Genomic DNA, 22,824 nt, shown 5'->3' on the forward strand with positions numbered 1-22,824 from the left:
TAGCTTTGCTGGTAATGTGCTCTTTGTCTTCCTGGCAGCTCCTTGCTCTGCTATGGCTTACCATCATGATAGCAGACGGATATTTGTGGGCCAGGATAACGGAGCCGTAATGGTAGGTAGCCTCCAGAGAATATTCTTAATGTTGACCACCCCGTGTGTACTCCCATTGGGCGGTTTAAATAAAGTTAGCAATGGATGCCTGTTTGTTTGGCATAAAAAATGTTTAACTACTTATAGATACTGGGCCCAAAAATGGAGTAATTTTAATTAGTACTTAATTTTAAACTAGTTCCATGGAACGCAGAATGCTGTCCTGACTGATGGCTTGGTGCTCAGGCTAGCCCACAAAGCACAGCCTCACTGCAGTGAATATGAGACCCGTGGCAGCCCTTCCCTGAACTGGAAGGGAGGCTCGGGCAGGGAGACTGCGGTGGAGAGCCTGTGTGTGTGTGTGTGTGTGTGTGTGTGTGTGTGTGTGACCAGGTCTTCAATGCTTTTCAAACTATCTTTGACAATGGACTAGATATTTAAATTTTCAATTTATTATATATTGGTATTTTTGTGGGTATGTGTATACATACATTTCTTTTTTTCATTGAGATAAAATTCATATGCCATAAAAATCACCCTTTTAAATTGTGCAATTCAGTGGTTTTTTAAGTATATTCACAAGATTATGCAACCATTAACGCTTTCTAATTCTGGAACATTTTTCATCACTGCCCTCCTCCCCCGAAGAAACCCCACACACTTTAGCAGTCACTCCCCATCCCCCTTCCCCCAGCTCCTGGCCATGACTAATCTGCTGCCTGAGTCCAGAGATTTGCCTATTTTAAACATCTGTTTTCCAAAGTGGCTGTATGATTCTACATTCCCACCAGCAATGAATAAGGGTTCCAGTTTCTCTGCATCACTGTCAACACTTGTTACTTCATTTGTTTGTTTGTTTTTTATTATGGCCATCCTACTGGGTATCAAGTGGTATTGCATTTATGGTTTTAATTTGTATTTCCCTGATGACTAATGTTGAGCATCTTCTCATGTACTTGGATTTGTATATCTTTATTCTTGTTGTTCTTTTTCTTCTTTCTGTCTTTTGCTTGTTGGGTTGTAAAGAGACTGAGACTTCCTGTAAGAATTTACTAGTGAAACCATCTGGTCCTGGTCTTTTTGTTTTGTTGCAGGAAGTTTTTTGAGAACTAGCTTAATCTCTTTACTTGGTATAGATTTTCTATTCCTTCTTCAGTCAGTGTTTGTTGTGTCTTCCTGGGAATTTGTCCATGTCATCCAGCATATCTAACTTGTTGGCATACCCTTGTTCAGAGTAGCCCTTTACAATCCTTTTTGTTTTTGTAAGGTTAATAATTACTTGCCCCCCTTCCTGCATTTAGTAGTTTGAGTCTTCTTTTTTCTTCATCATTCGAGCTGTCAATTTTGTGGGTCCTTCCAAAGAACTTTGGTTTCATTGACTTTTTCTCTATTGTTTTTCCTATTCTCTGGTTATTTCAAGTCTATTTTTATTATTTTCTTCCTTCTGTTTGCTTTGGGTTTAGTTTGTTGGATTGATATTTCTGATATTTCTGATATTACAGTGTTGAAAGAGAAAATCCTCAGATTTCATACTTGGTGTCTTAACAATACTGAATTGCTGTAAAAGTTTCTGAACACTCACTTCCTATTTCTCTACTTCTCTCATCAAGGCCAGTGGTCTGCAGACCTCACTGTGAATAGCCCTGCTTTACAGAATAGAAGCAATAAAGCAGATTTAGCTGGTGGGGGTTCGCTGAGTGTAAACTGTGCAGTGAACACAGCCACGGAGCCCGCAGATGTGGTGTGTGCCGGCTGCACTCCAGAGGGTTCAAGAAGGCTTTTTAATGTGCCAAGTCATAGAGGATGGCTAGGGTTAACGAGGCAGAGAGGGTGGAGAAGGGCCACAGAGGCAGAGAGGTTTTAAAGTCACAGGGTGTACAGGGAACAGTAGTGAAGTACGTATTAGCATCAAACACCTAAGCCTGAAGAGGGGGCTGGAGCAGGCCATAGACAGCCTAGCATTCAAATCTTTAGTCAGCTTCAGTGTGGTGCAGAGGGCTGACTGAAAAGAAAGTAAGCGTGGTCCATACTGTCAGGGAGCTTATGGTCTAGTGGGAAGAACATACAACATACAAGTAAACATCAAATTGCAAGGTGTGCTGGGTGCCATGGAGACATGAGCAGGTGCAGTGTGTGGCCCTGAGTGAACAGGGTGGTCAGAAGGCTGCTCCAGGGATGCCACATTTCAGCTGAGACCTGAAGGGTGGGAAGGAGCCAGCCCTGCAGGCCAGTGGGAGTTTTCCAGAAGTGAACGCATGGATGAAGACCTGACGGGGGAAGATCTCTGGTTGAGCACTTGGAGGAGGTTATCATGGATGGATGGTCTGAGCCATGCTGGGGACCAAGAGGCCATAGGTGAAATGGGCTGAGGCCAAGCCCGTCAGGGTCTTGTAGGTCTGGGTGAAGTGTTAAGGCTCATTGTCAGTGCTGTGGGAAGGTCTTACTAGGCTTTCAGCAGATGAATGACATGATATAATTTACGTTTTTAAAAGATGTTTCTGGCTGGCTGCTTGTGGGAAAGTGGATTGAGGGGTAGCAGACATGGAAGGTTCCTGTTGCAGCATCTGGGTGGGAGGACACTGGCAGTGAGGATGGACAGAACGGATGGATTTGAGATGCACTTGCGCCAGGTCGGATGTGAGGAGGCGAGGAAGTGGAGGAAGTCAGGTGATAGCCAGGTTTCTGGCTTGAGTCACTGGGTGGACAGTGGTATCACTTCCTGAGGAGAGAAAGGTTGGAGGTGTGCAGGAAGGGAGCATTCAGGGGGAAAGGGGACTTGAGGAGCTAGCCGTACAGTTGGGACACAGTGAGGCATCAGATGGTGATGTGAAGTTGGCCTTGGATATGCAGGCTCGGAGCCCAGCGGGAGCCTAGGCAGGAGGCCTCAGCACGCGGGGCATTTTTTAAGCTATGTGGATGGCTGTGACCCTCCATGAGAGAATGAGAAGACAGGGCCCAGGCCTGAGTCCTGAATGAATCCAGCACTTAGGACTGGTGTTGGTGGGGACCCCAGACTGGGAAGAAGGGGAAATGCTGACCGTAGCATGAGAGTTAAGGAGCTAGACTCCACTCTGAGCAGACTTTCTCAGGCTTCCATGGTCAGGTATCATCTAGGGAACATAGTCCCTGGCTCCACGCTAGAGTCATAGCTTCAGAATCACTAGGGAGGGGCCTGGGAATCTATTATTTTAGCAAATTCTCTGGGTGAACCTTAGGGTCATGTGTGTTCAGGAACCACAGTGGGAAGGGAAGCTGTTAGGGATCATTAAGCAGGGAAGGGTGGGGGCTCAGGGTTCTGTTTTTGTCAGCTGAGGGTCAGAATGTGGAAGGTGGGCTTGGGGGGCAAGGCTGAACGTGGGGAACGCCAGGTAGGCCATTTCAGGGCCCAGCCCGAGACTGAAGCACCGGGGGAGTACTGGCAAGGAGGTGGCTGCTTCAGGAACTATCTGGGCGGCAGGGCTTGGTGTCTGATTGGAAGGGGGTGTTTAATGCACAGCAGGGTTAAGAGGGTTTCCCGATTTCTTGCCAGGATGCTGACAAGTGGTGAGCTGCCCTCTAAGAAAAGGTACTGACATAGAATGAAAGGTGATGAGTTGTGTTTGGACAGTTAGGTGCGTGAGCCCGAACCTCAAGGGTTTGGTCTGGACCGATGGTTTGAGAGTTCTCTGAATCTTGGTGTCAGTGGAAACTACACCGCAGTGGCTGGCATCAACTAGGGATAGCAGGTAGATATGGAAAAGCAGAGGGCCAAGGTCACATCCCCTGGGGGATATCAGTATTTAATGGAAGGTCAGAGGCCTGGGAATCCACAGGGGAGAAGGAAGCAGAGAGGACAAAGTAGGAGGGGCACCAGCCAGGACTGTGTGCCCATGGAAGCCAGGTGTCTTGGAAGCGTCTGGGGCAGCAGAGAGAGGATGAGATCAGGACAGGAAAGCAGCCTCGGGTCCAGCAATTAGACAGCAGCGGGTAGTCACAGGGGAGCCCTTCCCGTACGTGGTGGCAGTGCCGTGGTGTGCGGCGGATTGAAGGGCGGCTGGGGATGAGGAGCTCAAGGCTCTGAATTTAGTGACCGGGCTGATGTTCAGAGAAGTTTTTGGTCGAAAAGTGGGTCAAAGAAAGTTGCGGTATTGTTAAAAGAGTTCTGTTGTTTGTTTTGTATTTGAAATGAACATATAAGAAGCATTGAGCATGTGTAAGGGCCAAGAAGGAAGGAGCCAGCAGAAGGGACAGGCTGTGTGCCCAGGCAGTTCATTCAGCAGTGGGCAGGTGGCACAGGGCTGTGGAGTTGGGAGAGGAGCTCGGTGCCCATCTGCCTGGGGCTGCTGGGCATGCATCATGTGGTAGTGCCAGCGTTCTCACTTTCCTCCTCCTTGAAGTGTTGGGAAATGCCGTGGTGATGTGCATATCCATGTATAACAAGAACGTGAAGCGTAAGCCTCAGGTTGTCTCTCCAGTGGTGGCAGTGGCTGTACATTTATTTCTTTAGGGACCCTTCTTGTGGCTCCTGGTTCAAGGGTAGACTCTGCGGTTATAGGGCAGCGTATAAAATGCAGCTCTTGGGTGGGAAGGACAGTGAAGTCCAGTTTATCATTAGTCAGCGGCTGAGTTTCCACCCAATACAGATGAGTAAATATACAGTGCCGATGCATGTTTGTGCCTCGTAAAACCAAGGTGGCGAATGAGGAACTGATATTCCTCTGTGGGTTTGTTTTTTTCCAACCCGATCACTCAACAATTCATAATGTCCATGTTACTTAGAGCGTTAAGAGCTTTGCAGGTAGCCCTGGTCAAAAGATTCTTAATTAGTGCATTTCCTTGAGTTTTATCTTCCTAGTTTTATGCTGAGGCTCACTTTTTCATTAAGAAGGATATACTTTTTATTTTTTCTAAGTTATAAAGTACTGGTTTATAAAAACTTGGAAGATACGGGAGTATAAAAAGGGAAGAAAACCACTCACAATCTCTAAATTTCCTTTTGTCATGTGTTTGCATATAAAATATGTCTAATTTCTCCCTTACATGAGATACCCAGTGCCCTATTTTCATCATAGCTGAGGACTCTTTCAGTAATGGGTCTTGGTAGTCTTGCTTCATACATATATCATCTTGAAGAATTTTTAGTGTGGCCAAGAGAGCAAACTTAACAAGATGCCTCAGTAAGAAGGAGAGGGAATACAGAGAGCTTACTTGTGGAGGGAGAACTGGGCCAAAATGCTGTGCTGGTCGGCGGCACTCTCGTCATTCGGTCTGGTCCCCGAAAGAAATGGTGGCCCGAACGTAGGTCCAGTGAAAGCAGCAATTCCATATTCTTCTTCTGTAGCTGATCTTGAGTCTCAAGTCTGGTGACAGTTCTTTTTGGATTTTAGTTTGTTTTGAAAGTTAAGTATCGGTTGTTTTTAGAACCATAACTTTTGTCTTACTGTATGTGTTTACTTTTAGGAATTTCACGTTTCTGAAGATTTTAATAAAATGAACTTTATCAAGACCTACCCAGGTAATTGTAAGCACATCGACACACTTGCATATGTATACATATAGATATATACACACAGAACCAGGACACAATCTTTTGTGATGAAAATTAGGTTTTCCTTCTAACTTTTTAGTTATGTTACTCCTGTTATATAATTATACTCCAATTATATTGACCACCCTTTACCTATTAACATTTAAAATTTTGTATTGGGTGCATGTATCAGATTTAATTTAACTATTCTATTTTTGAGCATGTGTAATGCTTCTATTTTTGGGTAACACTAACATACATGGCAGTGTATATGTATCTATATCTATGTGTATGTATTTCATGTGTGTGTGTGTATGTGTGTGGCCTTGACTGTTACTCTAATCCTTTGGCTGCTTATTTCTATTTAAGACAAATCCTAAAAGTGGAGTAACTGGGTCAAATGTTACAAAATTTTGTAATGCTCTAGATTTATTTTGCAAGCCTCTTCCCAGCAATAGTGTAAATTTTCACAATCTCACTGAGTCTTCACAACATTGCTTTTTATAAATGCTTTTTTGCCAGTTTGATATCAAAATAGTTCTCAATTTAAAAATTATTTAAGCTTTATTTAATATTGACCATATGCCATTTTTTATTAATGTCTTCATGATTTTGCTCATATTTCCAGGAGGAAGTTGTAGTGTTTTCTGATGAATTTGTAAGAAAGAATCTCTCTGTTTTTTTCCAAAGCAGCTTACACAGCTGAGAACAAGTCACAGGTCTCTCTGTTTAGCTCTGACTTCATTCATCAGACTGGGCACTTATTAAACACCTGCTGCATGCAGCGTCCTGTACTAGATGAAAACTAGAAAGGTCACTACCTTAGTGTGACTTAGAATCAACCTGGAAATACAAATATTCTAGAAGTTCGGTAATAGAGCACTTTCCTCATTCTCAGGTATTATTTTGGAATACAGAATTTACAAATACTTTGTCTCTATAAATAATAGAAGTTACACACAAACAGAAATTATTCCAGAAACAAAATATTTATGCTATTCTTCAATTTCAGAAAATTGTAGTTGTTCTTGTTTACAATGCCAGTGTATACTCAAGGGTCAAAACACTGAAATTACACACTATAAAAAACATTGCTCTTTTAAGAAGATTGCTGCTTTCCACAGGGAGATCATTGATGGTTAAATTTCTAGAAGTAAAAATGTTCTCTTGAGTACGGCAAAAAAAAAAAAAGTCTGATCTCTGCTATTATTGCAGTCCCTCTTGAACATTACTCTGTTGATTTGGAGCTTCAGGTTGCTGTCCATGCCGGGAGGCAGAGGGCAGGGCGGTGGGAAGCCGGTGACAGTGAGCTGGGGCAGGCGCATTACCTGAAATCCATTCACCTGCTTGCCGAGGGCAGGCGCCTCTGTGGCAGGGCTCTCTTGACCGAGTCTCCAGGCCAGCTGCCTCGAGAAGGTGAGCCCCAGTTCTGATCCTGAAGGTCACATTTCTTTCCGAAGGGCGCACTCTTTGCCTTTGTGTCCCTGCAGCTCATCAGAACCGGGTGTCTGCGATCATCTTCAGCTTGGCTGCAGAGTGGGTGATCAGCACCGGCCACGACAAGTGTGTCAGCTGGATGTGTACCCAGAGCGGGAACATGCTTGGGAGACACTTCTTCACTTCCTGGGCTTCGTGTTTACAGTATCCTTCGAAGGGCGAGACCTTCTCCTCCCCAGCCCTGCCTTCTCTCAATACTTAGCTTTGGGTCTGATCCATAAATTGTTAATTGAGATCGAAAGACGGAATGATTCCTGTCTAGGTCACATAAAGTCCAAGAATTTCTGTATCTACTTTTCTTTGGTATAAAACTAGTTTATTGAAAATAATCATTAAATGAATTGCTGGTCTCTGCTGGGAAGTGCTGTATGTTAAAGATTGTGGAAAACCTGGACCTCATTAATGCAAACCCCCTTCCTTCATTCCTTTGCACAAAGTGAAAGAATAGACTTTATGTTGTATGAAGCAAAAAAGGAATTGATGGTCTAGTAATTGGTTATTTGCAGACCCTACAAGAGAATATAATAATAAGGGTTTGTGATCCTGGGGTTCATAAATGGGCTACAAGTAGTTTTAGAGAGACAGAGAGAGAGAGAGTGAGTGTGTGTGTGTGTGTGTGTGTGTATTGGGTTCATAATCCTTATAATACTCTCAAAGGTGCCTAAAGATCCCCAAAACATCAAGAAATTGCTGCTTTAAAATTTTTCTACTATATGAAATTTGTTTCATGTAGAGATGGCCTTTGTTTAAGGCTGCCTGTGGTAACTTGGAGTATCTTAGTGATGGCAAGATGAAGGCTGCCAACACCAGGCAAACACCCATGGTGGTTTCTCTTTCAGAGTTGAATGTCTTGTGTAGTAAAGTTCTTTTTTTCCGTGAAAAGCCTTTACAAAAAATACTTGCTGCAAATGAATGAACAACACGAGATATTTTAAAAAAGTATTTAAAATAGTACCACATAGTTTAGAATCAAGCAAGGGAAGAATACTCAGATATATCATCTGTGAAATAAGCGTTTCCGTTACTCGTTAGGCTTTTCAGTGATAGAAAATGGCACCGAATCCCACAGTCATGGCCCATGCAGTGTTCTTCTGACCTGTGTTTTGGAATTAAAATAGTAGTTTTCCTGTTGTGTGTAAACTTATCATCTACCACAAATTTTTATGGCCATAAAGTGGCTAAGTTAGTAACGGGTTGTTAATAGTAGTTAATACATTTTTAAATTTAAATTTGCTAGTACTTTTCCACAGCAGTTTAAAATAAACCATCCTCTTCACTTAAAGGTAAATCATCTAGATGGGTTCATGTCTGTATTTGGTGTGTTATTTCATAAGTAGCCATTTTGTTCTAGTTCTTTTCTTATACTTTTCATTATTGAGTATTTTACTTCTTTATTACAATTTGATTGTAACTACTTGATATCAGGTCTGTCTTCTCTATCAGTTCTTATATTTTTTTAGGATATTGGTTGGAATAGTAACAGGGGCTCAGTCAGTTCTTGTTGAATGAGTAAATGTTAATTTTCCTGATTAATTCCAGCCTTAAAATTTCCTTCCTTTAATATTTATATATCACATGATTTGTGGTTGGGTATTTCCCTTCTCATAGCTTTAAGTTTGTGCTTATTCTCTTTCAAATGCACATTTCCTGTTTCATAGCTTTGAGCTGGATTGTATTAGATATCCTTGACTGCTTCTCCACAGATACGATTTTGATACTCAGTATGCTTTTGTTGGTGATTATTCTGGACAGATCACCCTGCTGAAACTTGAACAGAACACCTGTTCAGTCATTACAACCCTCAAAGGACATGAAGGTAGGTTGCACACTGTGTAGTCACCCACATTTGGTCATCCAAAGTTAGTTCTTAGCTCTGTGGTTTCATGAATGAACCGCCCCTTATCTCTCAGATTTCAATGTGACTGGCCAGATACAGGATTTAGATTTCAAAAGTAAAAAACTAAGGGAAGATAGGATTTGAGTTGAGTTTCACATTGTCAAAATCCGTCCTAGATTGCTGGCGTGGACAATACTTCCTATTTTGTTTAACTTTTTTAATTAAATAATTTACTGAAGACCTTTTGAAATTCCTTCTAAGTGGTAAGACCTTTGGAAGAATATTATTATTAATATTTTTATTTTTAATTTGTCAGTTTCTAGGACACTGAACCACACTGGTAGATCAATGCAATTAGAATAAATGTATAGTCTGGTATGGTCTCTGTTTGGGAAATATCCCCTGAGTATGGACAGTGGGAAGAGAATGACTGAGTGGAATTTCATGATCACTATAGTGTGGCGAGTTGGCAGAGCTCTGTGGCAAGGTCTTAAAACTCCATTGACTGTACTGGGTAACAGATTAGAAGCTTTGAGGCCATTGGTTTAAGTTGAAGAATTGGGGATTTGCTGAAAGAATTTATGATGGACTTATTTATGAAAATAGTGTTTTTGGTATAACAAGTTGAATAGACTCCGTGTTTCCTAGCTGATCTGTGTAAGTGAAATCGAGTCTAGCAGATCAAGGACCGTATAGGGGAAAAGGAAGTGAGAAGAACCATAGGTTAGAGTAGATTTGGGCAGGAAACACAGCCCCTGAGGAAACCACTTTCTCTGTATAACTGATGGTCTCATGACTCCGAGGCTCTGAAGCATTCTCTGGTTGCTGAGGACAGAATGGTTCTGGTAATGACACTAGTGTTCGTACAGGAAGACCATGTCTGTCTGCTGTTAGGCCTCTAGCTGAAGTGTACGGGGCATAGGATTAAGTGGTCAAGGTCAGTGCAGAACTGATCCTGAAGCCGTCTTTGCAGAATATTTTTTTCACTTCTGCTAAGTTTCTTTGAGAAACTAGTTTCTGTTGTTTGCCTTTGAATATGGCTTTATCAGTGTTCTGTGTATGCCCACCAAAAATATTACTAGCTTGTGTGACTGGTTCAGTTATATTGAGTTTATTAATAATTTTTTTCTAGACAAGCAGCAATCAATGGGCCAATGAAGAGATCTGTTGAAATGGGAATCTATAAAAAGAAAGTGTTTCCCCGAGGGTATCAGATTTGATAAGTTTAGACTAAAAGAGAGTGTGAAATGTATAAGGTTTGGATTTCTTACTGAAATTCTCTGGCATAATTGTATGGTACACCCACAGAACTTTTATTTCTGAGACAATTAATTTAGTTTTCTTAAATAGAGGCATCTTGGGGTAAAATACATGCAGGATCCCAGCGACCTGGAATAATCTAGATTCTTGTCTTATAATGGTCATTTTATAGTGACCCTGTACAGTAAGCTTCATTGCCTTTTCTCATTAAATAATAATAGCTATTTTTGTTCCTTCAAAAGCAATGGTTTTCTGAACTAACCCCTCCTATATAGTTGTTTGATACTATTTCAGTGCAGAATGAGGAAAAAATTTCTTTGTTTTCAAGTAGTTTCATGTACCGCTGAAAATCCTCATCTTAAAACTGTGGGTGATGGACGTGCTGTGTATTCTCTATGACTCAAGGTAAAGGGTTGAGTGAGTCTGCACAGCTAGGATGCATTTTTACTTGCAGACTCCGCTGGTCCTGGTTCAGTCTTGAACTGGCAAATGCATAGATTTCTATTCACCTCCCTCTCTCCCACCCCCAGGTAGTGTCGCCTGCCTGTGGTGGGACCCTGTTCAACGGTTACTCTTCTCGGGAGCCTCCGACAACAGCATCATCATGTGGGACATTGGAGGAAGGAAAGGCCGCACGCTGTTGCTGCAGGGCCATCAGTGCGTGACTGTTCATGGGGGTGGAAAAGATCAGGCTTTGGGGAGGCAGGGGCGACACCAGTATTTTGATATTACTTTCTCCAAATCCTGTCTTCTAGATGGCTGGTTGACAGGGCTCACATTCAGTCCACTTTTAACTGTTTTTCCGTTAGTGTCTGAGTGTCTGCAGTTTTGCAGCAAAAACAGAACCCTGGGTTTTCTTCCATTTCAGTCCAAAGAGCACTTCCCACTTTTATCCCCCTTTGGAGTCACTCTTTGGAAATAGCTGCCAAGGCACATATATGTCAGAGACTGCAGACGAGGACTGACCACAGAAGGTTGCGTGTAGTGGGCTACTAAGCCAGTCTTGAACTGGATGCCTAACTTGGTTTTTTAAATTCTAATAAGCATTTTGTTAAGAAGTAATGCTCGGTTTGACACAGCCGCATTCACCTGGGCTGTGATGCTGGCACACTCGGGCTCCCACCTTCCATGGGAGCCATGTCACCAGGCCAAATAGTTGACGGTAAAATGCCGATTGCTGATTCCAGTGAGGGGAGAGATTTGAGCCTAAATGAAGATGATTTCTGTTTGTCCACATTGATTGATAGGACCACTGTGTGTCGTTTGCAGTGACAGGGTGCAGTCGCTGTGTTACCTTCAGCTCACGAGGCAGCTTGTCTCCTGTTCCTCGGATGGTGGAATTGCAGTGTGGAACATGGACGTTAGCAGAGAGGAGGTAAGAGAGCAGGCGAGGCTGATCTGCAGAGATTCCCAGGAAACTGGCTTCTTGGTTTTCCATGCTGCTATCTGGAAGCACCGACTGGGTGCAGACAGTCCCAGCTCCTCATCTGTGTGCTTGCTGGTTATTGTAAGGCAAAGTTTTGTCTGTCGCTTTGCACTGTGCCCTCTACCCATCTGAGACATTGCCCAGTGAAAGCAGTGCCCACAGACTGAGCACTTAGGCTGATATTCAGCCTGGGGAAGCTCACTGAGAGGACCCTGGAGACAATCTCCAGCATAGCCAGGGAGTGGATTGCATGGAGGTCCCGAAGCATACCTGTCAGAGGAAACACTGAGAGGTCCTACAGGAACAGCACTAGGGACATAGCCAGGTGCCTGACAAGTTCTGACTTGCTTGGGCCATAAACCAGTTGTGAGACCTTTAGATAAGGGCCTTTATTTCTCAAAGCATCTGTTTTCTTTTCCATAAGGTGAAATTGTCACATGAGATGACCTCTAAAGTCTCTAACTTCTTAAACAGACACTGTAATTGTCTAAACAGTGTCTCCTTTTTTAAAAAAAGTGAGGTATAATTGATATGTAACATTATATTAGTGTCAAGTCATGACACTACATGATGCATTTGATATATGTATACATTGGGAGATGATCACAATAGATCTAGTTGTATCTGCCGCCATACATAGTTACAAATTTTTTTTTGGTGAGAACTTTTAAGATCTGCTCTATTAGCAACTTTCAAATGTACAACATAGTATTATTAGCTGTGGTCACCATGCTGTACCTTACATCCCTATGACTTACTTCGATTAAAACCAGAAGTTTGTACCTTTTGACCCCTTTCACCCATTTTGCCCACTCCCCCAGTCCTGTTCTCTGGCACCCACCGATGTGTTCTATGTATCTGTATCCATCTTGTGTTTTTATTTTAGATAATAATGCTGTGAACATTCTTGACCATGTCATTGTGTGATTATTCAGTTACCTATTGCAGACACAATCCTGAAAGAAGACCTTAGGGTCAAGGTTATGTACATTCTTGAGGCTTTTTGTAGATATTGTCAGGTGATTTCCAGGCAGGATTTCCGTTCTCTTCTCTGCCAACAGTGGTATTATCTGTCTTTTCCAAACGGTGACTGCAACCTATGATGTAAATGGCAAAACAGTTGTTTCCAGAGAAGGTTTTAGAGTAGGAGGGATGCTAGGGTCTTACAGTTTAACTTGAGAGACATTTATTGAGCATGTACAGGGTGGCCATGAAGTCTGGAAGCCTCAGTGAATTGCGTCATAACGGGTTTAGTGATACTGCAGCGTTGTGTGATGTCAGGCGAGGTGCTGGGGGTGCTTCCCACACAGTGTGTAGGTCGGTGTGCTTTGGGCTGTTGGCCGTGGATGCCAGGCGAGGATGCAGCATTCCCGCCAGCCCCTGCTTGTGCTTGTTCTGTGTTGCCTCTGGCTACTTGTGAGTCTGATTCTCACTAAGTATGCATGTTCAGCAGACCGCAGAAGATGTAACCAAGTGTTTAATCTACTAAAAAACCAGTGATGTTACTCATTTCCAGACTTTCTGGCTACAATGTTCTGTACACAACGATTCTTGCCTGCAAGAAGCTTGTCGTTTTGTGAAGGAAACAGACTACCCTATAAATAGTAGATCACAGTCCATAATTTGAAGAGGCAGTAATTGCTTGCTTTTTTAGTAACTTTGTAAGACAAGTCAAATAGAGGAAATCTTGATTACATGCCTAGTAGCTAATTTTGTCTTTTTGAATTTTCTAAAAATCTTCTGGTAAGGCTTAGAGTAACTTATTAAACATATATAACATTGGCTTAATATTACAGAATGTGTAATACTTTCTTGCTAAGGTTTATTTGAACTGGGGTTTTTGATTGCTTGTTATATGCATCAAGAACAGCAAATATCTTGGACTTTTGGCCTGTTTTTTTCCAACCTTACTCTGAGAAAGCAGAAAACTTCAGAGGATGTGTTCCCTGGATCATGAGGGAAGGTACCACTTGGGCTCAGTGCCACTCATGGTCCTGTATGGGTTTAACCATTTGTATTTCAATCCACTATTCTTATCCTTGGTAAATTCTTTTAGAAAAAATAGGAAATAAAAGCAGGTTTCTCACCTTCATAGTTACCTGATTATGGAGTTTATTTGTACATCTAGGGAAAGGCATTCCCATCATTCAAGATGCTTCATCTGTGGGCATTTCTCTTTTTTGTCATTTGTGGAAGATTACTTCAAATCACGTGCATACTGCCCTTAGAGCTAATCTGTCTCAATAGTTGACAGTTGGTAGGAAAGAAAATCATGTCCAAAAGGTGCATTATTTCTAGTAATGTATTGTTTTTTTGCCAGGTAAGGAAAGTGCAGAGATAAGCACCTCTGATCTATGAGGTTCTGATCTTGAGTTAGGGTTTTGTACTATTTAGGGTTTTGTACAAAGTAGGACTTCCTTTGTCAGGAACATAGGGGATCAATCCCAGAGTCTCTGCCCCAACAATGCTTGCCTGGATTTTCTTTCTGAGTTGCCTGGAGATACTGGCTGGAGCACTTCCAATCCACTGTGGCTGTCAGCCACCATACTAGCAGTCAGGAAGCAAATTGCCCTCCTTGCCAGATCATAATTAGAGGGGCTCCGTTTTGGAAGTCAGCATGAAATATAAATGAGCAAGAACAATAATTAGAGGGAATCCTCTTGAAAAGAGAACTTTATTTTAAACGAGTAGGTCAAAGAATGAATCAGACTTTTTATGTTACACAGTGTAGATTAGGGCAGCAGTTAGTTGTAGTGGTGCAGTGGGTCTGTGCTGCTCACATCACTTCTGTCCAGATTTGGCAGATGGAACAATATGCAGAGTGAAACCGTCCGAGTACCTGCTTGATGTTCTCTTTTGCTCTCCTCAGCCCAAAAGAAAACATCTTCTCCTTAGAGAATAAGCATTTAATAGGATCGTTCATGATAGCTTGCTTACAGCTGAGCCCTTAATCCTATTAAAAGAAACAAAAAGTCATGGGTATTTCTGATTTTGTTTTTAGTTTATGTGAAATTATTTGAAGCGTATTTTTCTTCCCTTGTGCCCCATATGCTCCAGCTCAGCAAGTCATGTTCGTTCCTCAGCCCTGAGACAGGATTATGCTCATAGCCCAGAACCGTGATTGGACTTCCCGTGTTGGGACGAGCAGGACCCAGTCACAGACGCTCTGTAGGGCGTGGGGAACGAGCGCAGGGACGCAGGCCCCCGGATCTCCTGGGATTCCCACCACTCCCTGATCATGGACGGGAGCTGCACTCTCTGAGCCACAGTTTCGGTGCCTGTAAATTGGGGCTAACATTGCTTGCTCTATATCTCCTAAAGTAGCGTTGAATATTAAGTGAAGTAAGGCATATGAAACACTTGGCACATTGCCTGGACTTCTGTGACACTTACTGTATACAGTCACTATGCAAAACACCTCACAAATGGCAACTCACTGAATCCTCCCTGCCTTGTGAGGTGTATACTCACACTTGAATATTGCTGTCATGAATACATTTTTGCCCTGTTTTCTGTTCCACATGCCTGTTGCACATGTGTGGTATAGCAGGAGTGTCTCTGGCACGTGTCCCAGATCTCAGAGTGGGCAGTGGTGCCTGCTTTCCAACCCTGCAGTCACACACCTGTGCTGATGGTGGCATGACCCACCACGTCGTCTGTGTACCGTTCTCTCCTCAGGGACACTGTTGCCAGGCAGTATTCTCAAACACCCTCTCTGTTCCGTTAATCTCAGAAACAAAGAAGTAATTTTCTGCTGAGAGAGTAATCTTCCTCCCATAGGTACACATCTCTTTATCACTTTTTCCACCTTTCTCATTTCCAGTATTTTTCCCAGTTATTTAAAGAAACTTCTCATCTGCCTCAGCCCACTTTCTATTGTACTTTGAGTGCCTTCCACACCCCGAACCCATTAGAAAGATCTTTGTAATAGTGGTTATATGTAGAAATATTTCCAGGGACATATCTGACATAAGAAATAGGAAATCCAAACGTTTTGATGTAATAGGAAACAAAGAGGTAGGGACACCCTCCTTTAAACCACAAGCAGTCCCTGTCCGATCTCCATAAAGCTTTCCATCTTCACTGCGTATTTTACAAATGTCAATGTAAATCAGTTTCTGTGATCGTCCCATCATTGTCTCTTACCAGATATATTTTCAAGATAAAGAAAAATTATTTTTTATACTCTTTGGTTTAATTGTATAGAAATTAGTATTTTCTACTATTTTTATAAATAATAAAGAGAGGAATTTAAAAAAATGCCAACTCCAACAGTGTCTGGAACTGTTGTGCTAATTTCTGGGAAGTGACTGTGAGCATGCATATGCTCCAGCGTGGGCGTTGACTTTCTCCTCCCCCAGGCTCCTCAGTGGTTGGAAAGTGATTCTTGTCAGAAATGTGAGCAGCCCTTTTTCTGGAATATAAAGCAGATGTGGGACACAAAGACACTGGGGTTGAGACAGGTGAGTAGCTAATGTTGAGTCGTCCCCGGGTTAATCGTGTATTTTGTTACTTCTGTAATCATTTTGTTTGGACCCACACTTTTCCCGGTAAATGCTGTTAATTCTGCATTTTGGATGTCACTGTCTTTGCATGGCTAACAGTGAGCAGGACCTTCCCCGGGGGTCAGCGGGACTATTCCTTAACCCTTCCACTGTTTGGCCTGCACCAGAAAAGCAGGGTCGTACAAAAAACCCTGACAGCCTATTTGTAAATAGATAAAAGATCTTTCACTTTAGGACTATTACTTGTTAAAGTCAGTGTTCTATACTAGCCAGGCACAAAATTAGAGTGAACTAAGGCATATGATTATAAGCCTTATGCTTTCACAAACAGATGAGAAGAACAATTTAGCCCTCACTGGAATATTCTGACTCTAAGAATTTTAGAGTATTCATCAATGGTTCCATATAAGTATACCTGGGACATTTTTATGATGCATGTTTCAGGTGTGCGTTTTAAAACATGTCCCAGAAAGCCTATACATTTCAAAGATGCTCTTATCACTAGGTATTCCTTAATACTAAAGTTCTCCCAAAAAACATTTCTACAGCAGCCTTGAAGGGTAGCCACCCACTCAGGTCGAATATGAATGTGTGCAGGTAAGTAAAAAAGAAGGCTGATTTTAATTCCTTTTATTACTGGCTGCACCTCAGAGGGTTGGTTGGCCTGAAGTTTGTGTGTGTGAATAAACTTTCTTTGGTCTTACTGACAAAGCTACTCTATAGTGAGGTCCCCTGTGAGACTGGCAGGTGAGGCAGGAGTCTCATACTCACAGCCTTTTAATGCTCTGAAGCAGCACCTGAGCCCACCATTAGCCTAATTCTCCAGGGCAGGGCTGGTGGTGTGATGGCTGAAGTAGTTCCTACATCTAAAGGAAACATGAAGAAATTAATTTCATTCTTATGAATTAACAACTAATAGGAGGATCTAGACAGATCACTGAATTTTAGTTGTAGGAGAATATGTCAAAATGAGTAATAATAACTGGACCCTTTTGGAATGTTCTTGAAGCTTATGTCCAGAGTCACAATTTGAAAGATGAAAAGAAATAGTAAAACATTATGGATATTTTTTTCTTCATAAGGGCATTTAAAACTTTATTTCAAAGCTTTTCTCTGACACAGGAATGTATTTTTCCTTCCTGAAATCTCTAGTCGTTTGTGCTCCTAAAGAAACATGCACTTGGTTTTAATAATGTTTATTGACGTCTAGACGGATGATAAGAGTGAATAAAAGGCAGTATTTGACCAGTAAAGTGAGGAGATCTGGAAATCCTTGGCAAGTGTTGAAGTTGGCTACCTTCTGTGTATTAAATGACTCACTGAATTGGGATGATTGGCAAATCTCCCCACTGCTATTCCCCACTGGGAAGGGAAGCCACGGGCCTGAATCATGAGTTAAATAAACCCTTCTTCCCTCTGTTCTGAAGCATCACTGCAGGAAGTGTGGGCAGGCTGTCTGTGGGAAGTGCAGCAGCAAGCGTTCAAGCTACCCTGTCATGGGCTTCGAGTTCCAAGTCCGGGTGTGCGATTCCTGTTACGACTCCATCAAAGACGAGGAGTGAGTGTTGGCGGATCTTAGCCTTACTGTGCATCTGCAGTGGGAAGAGCCTGAGAAAGGACCCAAGTATATTTCTGCCCATTTGTTTATCTCGTTCCAATTCCATAAGCAGTTTCTAAAGAGAGGATTCTATCCTAGCTTTATGACTTGAGATGAATTTCTCCCAAACCCTTTGAGGAACAGTGTTGCCGTGACCAGTCTGTCAGTCGTGTGGACATGCCTGAGCCTCTGCACCACCCAGGGCTGTGCGGGGCCAGACCATGTGCACTGGTGTGGTGGCTGAGCTTGCTCTCTGCAGATGCATCCAGGGCACTGACTTTGCTCACACGTGCATGGAAATCTCATGAGTGGGAGAAGTCTGTCTAGAGACCAGTGTTCGCTCTTCCACAAAAACCTGATCTAGCGATCTATTTTTAAGTAACTAATTGTAAGACAAATCTATCTGTACCCATTCTGTCCTGACTCAGACAGGTCCATTAGGGGAGAACCAATTTCTTTCCCTTCCCTTTTTAGAAGCAAATTTTAGCCCAATGATTGTAGGTATTTCCTTTATGTTGCTGTGACAGCTTATCCCTTTCCTTTAGGAACAGGTGAGCTTTAAATGCTTTGTTTCTCTTTGTTAGTCGGACTTCTCTGGCAACCTTTCATGAAGGAAAACACAACATTTCCCACATGTCCATGGACGTTGCTAGGGGACTGATGGTGACGTGTGGGACCGACCGCATCGTGAAGGTATTGTGCTTAATTGTCCCCGTTAGCATCTTGGTGTAGATGCTCTGTTATTATGCTGTCAGTGGGCCTGGGATGTTTCTAGTCGTCTTGCTTTATGATAGGCAAGCTTGCCTTCCCCTTTTATAAACAACCTCGAGCCAGCTGGAAACCCAGGGTGCAGAGTGGCGGGCCTCGTCCTGGTGGCGGTCCCCTCTGCCGCGCAGTCTCCCAGGCGAGCTGCGGCCCTGGCGCCCTCGTTGCTGTCTGCACTGTGCCGGCCCCAGAGCTTCCCCCTCCGCAGCTGGCCCGGGCCCTTGTCACCCCTTCCGTGCTCATTCCCTCCCTTGCCAAACATGCCTTTTCATTGTAGGTAGCAGGCTTCCTAGTCGGAAGAAATAACCCCACATTTTTTCATTAAATCCCTGGGTCACTAGCACAGAAACAAAGTAAATATTTTATACTTTGTGCCACTCTTCAGTTGTGAAACTATGATAATATTTTATTTTATAATTTTAAAACATGGGAATTTTCCTAGTAATTTATAGTAAAACACTGTGATGGTCTAATTTTCAAGTGTTGAGACACTACTTATACGATTTTTTCATGATTTAGTGAACCAGGTGTTTCGTCACTACATACATCTTGAGAGGGTTTTGTAGTGAAGAAGAGACCAAGTTATTTGTCCCCCTTGCAAGTCGGACAGATGCCTGTTTTCAGCATCATCTCTTTTAGGCCATGTGATCAGTGCTGCCTTCTCCCGGCATCTTCTTTTCCTTGCAGATATGGGACATGACGCCTGTGGTGGGCTGCAGTCTGGCAACAGGGTTTTCTCCACGTTGATCGGGAGCTGGGCGAGGTCTGTGTCACTACCAAGGCAGCCTTCCCCAAATGCAGCCCTTCCCCGTAGCTCCAAGGTCACTGTCACATGAATGGACAGCAGCCACTAAAAAGCAAATCAACATTTTTAAAAGAAAAAAACGTGAAGGTGTGTTTGAGGGCATTTGTGGAACTACCTGTGGGGACTAACTTGGACAAGGTCCACCTGTGCTGGTTCCCAGAAGATGGGACTTTCTTCTGCAGAACTTCTTCATGAGCAGGGACCTAATAATGTGAGCTGAATGATTTAACAAATGAGTGGTTTAGAGGAACAAAAAGTTAACATGTAGAACTTTCTTAAAGCAGCTCCAGGGACAAACACACTTTCCTCAGACATGCTGGCTGTCCGAGGGCTCTTGTGGCTCCCTGGGGTGAAGCAGGACTTAGGGGAAGGAGGACCTGGCCTCCCTTCCTGGAGGGGCGCAGCCTGCACCAAAGACCCCCAGAGATCCCTCCTTACTTGCTGGCAGTATGTGAACGTTGTCTGCCCTTTGTTGTTGACAAGCCACTTAAAGACACCGGTCCTCCTCAGGTAGTGCCATTTCTGATCTGCACTTAGTAGTTGCCTCACTTCAGTGGCATCCCCTCCCAGCCAGTTGCCACGGGGAAGCCTTCACAGTTGTTGCGAAGTGAGTCCTAAAGTTTCTGTACTAGCCAGGCAGCCCAGTCCGCACGCCTCCCTTTCCCCGAATGCGCTCTGAGGACGGAACGTTTCTTTATGGTGCTGTTAACATGGGAGTCGCGCGAGCCGCCCGACTTTTTCTCATTGCAGTTAGTAACGACCAACAGAAAACCCAGCTCCCAGCATGACTGTGACGGGATGTGAGCAGTCTGTTCCATGCAGCAGCCCGGTTCTCCAGAAAGACACCTTCTCTTCGTAGTTCCAAGATGAGACCCTGTAATATTGTGGCAATTTAATAACATACACCTCAGAGAAGAACTCCAAAGCTTTTAAAACTCTGTTGACTTGTAGTTGTACCTAATATTTTTAATATTTCATAGAAGGGAATTGGTAACCCAGAGCAGTAATTGTTAACCAGGTCCTGCACAATAATTCCTAACTGGTAACACTGCTTTCATAATAGCCAGCGAAATCTGTTTTATCAAATGGCATTTGAAAAGTTTTTGGCCACTTAGTATTAGGATGGGGAAGAAGTAGGGAATAGGGAGCCTGTCTTTTATTATTCAAATATTTATTTGTTTGATTGTTTTTAACAATAATACATGTGTCTATTACTTTAGAACCATGGAAGTGAGTGGAGAGAGTGCTACTTCTTTGAAGGACAAATTTAAAGATAGCAACAATATTTTTGTTAGTCTTAACTAATGGACATTGATAAGAACTCACTTCTGGGTCACTGTGTTGGGATCATATCAAAACAACACAGTTCTTTCTGTATGATACACCTAAGAGACTAAATCTGTTTTTAACAACAGCTGTGAGGGACTGTAGCACACAAGACAGGCAATTAAACGAAGACGTCTTAATGGCCAAGTGACACAAAGAGTAAGGAAAGGAAAGGGGTCAAGCACATCATATTCTAGAATGATCTGCATTAAAAGGTGACTTGCCTTCAGAAATAAGGGTAAAGGTTTGTGTTGCTCTTTACTATTTCTGTGTCACATCCATCACCTGAAAAAGATGTGTCCTTTAAAAATTTTTCATAGGCTCTTTGCAAAATAGTACTAACATGGTCTGGAAGAAAAATTTAGTGATGATAATTTCTAAACGGCAGTGTTGAATGTAGCTTTAGTTGAGTTAATGGTTCAGCTCATACACAGGTGCTATCCTGGGGATTTGATGAAGTCCTGAAAGCAAAATAGAATATGATCCATTTGTTGCCATGCTGAAGAGTGCACTGTGATTTTGTTTTCCTTTAACTTCTGTAAAATGTGATTTTATAATGTCTGTGATAGACTAAGCAGAATATCATGGCTACCAAGAATACACCATAGCTTTCACAGATTTTCTTATTTAAAAAAATTCTTAAGGCAAAACCTGATGTTCCATAGAGAATATAAGGTTGGTATAGCACCTCCTAAGTGGTTGAGCTAAAATAACTCAAGGAACAAAGGTTTGTTTAAGGAAGAATTAGAGTGGGGTATCCAAAAAAGGAAAGGAGAATGTTTCCATATAGTTTTCTCTCTACCAGAGCCTATTATCATTCTTCTTTATAAAAACACACATAGCAGGTTTATATTGTCTTTATCATATACTAGGGAGCAAATGGGGTAATATTTTTTATAGACGTGGGCAAGAATTATTTTCTCAATTTTACTGACGAAGCACATAAGAAAAGTACAGCTAGACTTCTAGTTTTTGCCTTATTTTGACTCGTTACTCTTAAATGGGTCATTTAAAATAGTTCTTCAAATAACAGTTTACTGGTTTTTCCATTCCTGAATACTCGTGCAGATTTGTATAAATAGGGAATAGGAAGTACAGAATGTTAGAGAAGATCCTTATGTTTAGATCTAGTATGTATGTGACGAGGAAATGCCAATTCTTCATTTTAAAATTACCCTTTATTAGTGCAAGTGATAGAAAGACTTCCCACAGCATTAGATGGAAACGGATTATTTGTTACATTGTGAATCTCTGTTTACTATGTGCTGGTTTTGTCCTGATGCCTAGAGGGTGTAAACAAAAAATATTTCTGTAGAATGTGTCATTTTGTTAACCCCTAAAGAATGCAGTTTGTTTGTACCTACACTTTTAAACTGTAGAAACGGGCCTCTGTATGTAATAAATACCACGGGGACTTAAGCCCAAGGAGATATTTTCTAAAATCGGTTTTCATTAAATTACTTTCTACTTCCGTTTTTGGATTTGGCATCTCCTAAAATGTAAGAAACCAGTTACTATTCATGATGACCATTTGCTCTTTCTAAATGTGAGGTTTAACAAATAAGCAATACATGCTATATTCATTCAAGTGTCTGTTGCTTAATTGTTAATTGTGCACAGATTATTGAACACTTACTCTGTTTTCTGCAGTTTACTATACAGTAACTCTTTGAGTAAGTTGAAGTTTAATTGTGCATCAAATTTATATTAGAATACAATTTAAAGTGTCTTTCTTTATAGCCGTTTTTGACTAGGGAAACAAAGGGCAATGTTGATTAGTACATTTTGTCTTGTACTAGCTATGTTTCTGTAAGATACGGTGCCCTGCTTATCCCAGAGAGCTAGAAAACTTTGTTCTTTGCCCCTGTTTATGGATTCTGTTTTTGTGTTTTTTTTTCTTTTTGAATATGCATACAATAAAATGTTTCTTGCTTGTTACTCCGTTTATTTTAGCTTTTCTTATATTTGATCTGGCCATAGGGCAATAATAGTAGCTACCATGTATTTAGCACTCTCTGTGTGCTGGGTGCTCTGAGTATATTATTTAATCCTGGCAACACTTCTCCAAGGTATTAATTTCCTCATCTTACGGATGAGAAAACCAGGATCCTGTCTGTCTGACTTGGAAGCACACACCTTTTCCATACTGCCTGCCTTGATGTGTGATGAGTGTTTTATTTAAGGGAAGTAGGTGTTCCTGTCTCATGAAG

At 42.2% G+C, this 22,824-nt stretch overlaps 1 protein-coding gene across 3 annotated transcripts in view; it reads left to right on the forward strand.

The window, feature by feature from the left end:
- Positions 1-22,552, forward strand: part of WDFY1 (WD repeat and FYVE domain containing 1) — a 43,194-nt gene extending 20,642 nt beyond the window's left edge. Inside the window, exons 3-13 of one of the 3 annotated variants that reach the window (XR_005030567.2) lie at positions 39-112; positions 5,530-5,584; positions 7,087-7,237; positions 8,797-8,909; positions 10,721-10,847; positions 11,460-11,565; positions 15,978-16,079; positions 17,549-17,679; positions 18,303-18,411; positions 19,171-19,375; positions 20,039-22,552. Coding sequence is in view for 2 of the 3 variants with exons in the window: in XM_036913844.2 (XP_036769739.2) it covers positions 39-112; positions 5,530-5,584; positions 7,087-7,237; positions 8,797-8,909; positions 10,721-10,847; positions 11,460-11,565; positions 15,978-16,079; positions 17,549-17,679; positions 18,303-18,411; positions 19,171-19,230 (1,028 nt within the window). In the remaining variant the exon portion in view is untranslated. Of the gene's footprint in view, positions 1-38; positions 113-5,529; positions 5,585-7,086; positions 7,238-8,796; positions 8,910-10,720; positions 10,848-11,459; positions 11,566-15,977; positions 16,080-17,548; positions 17,680-18,302; positions 18,412-19,170 lie in introns of all 3 variants that reach the window. The other 2 variants (XM_036913844.2, XM_057503491.1) reach the window with 2 other exon arrangements.
- The last annotated feature ends 272 nt before the right edge of the window (positions 22,553-22,824 follow it).

Source organism: Manis pentadactyla, chromosome 6, assembly GCF_030020395.1.
Source record: "Manis pentadactyla isolate mManPen7 chromosome 6, mManPen7.hap1, whole genome shotgun sequence".
NCBI lineage: Eukaryota > Metazoa > Chordata > Mammalia > Pholidota > Manidae > Manis > Manis pentadactyla.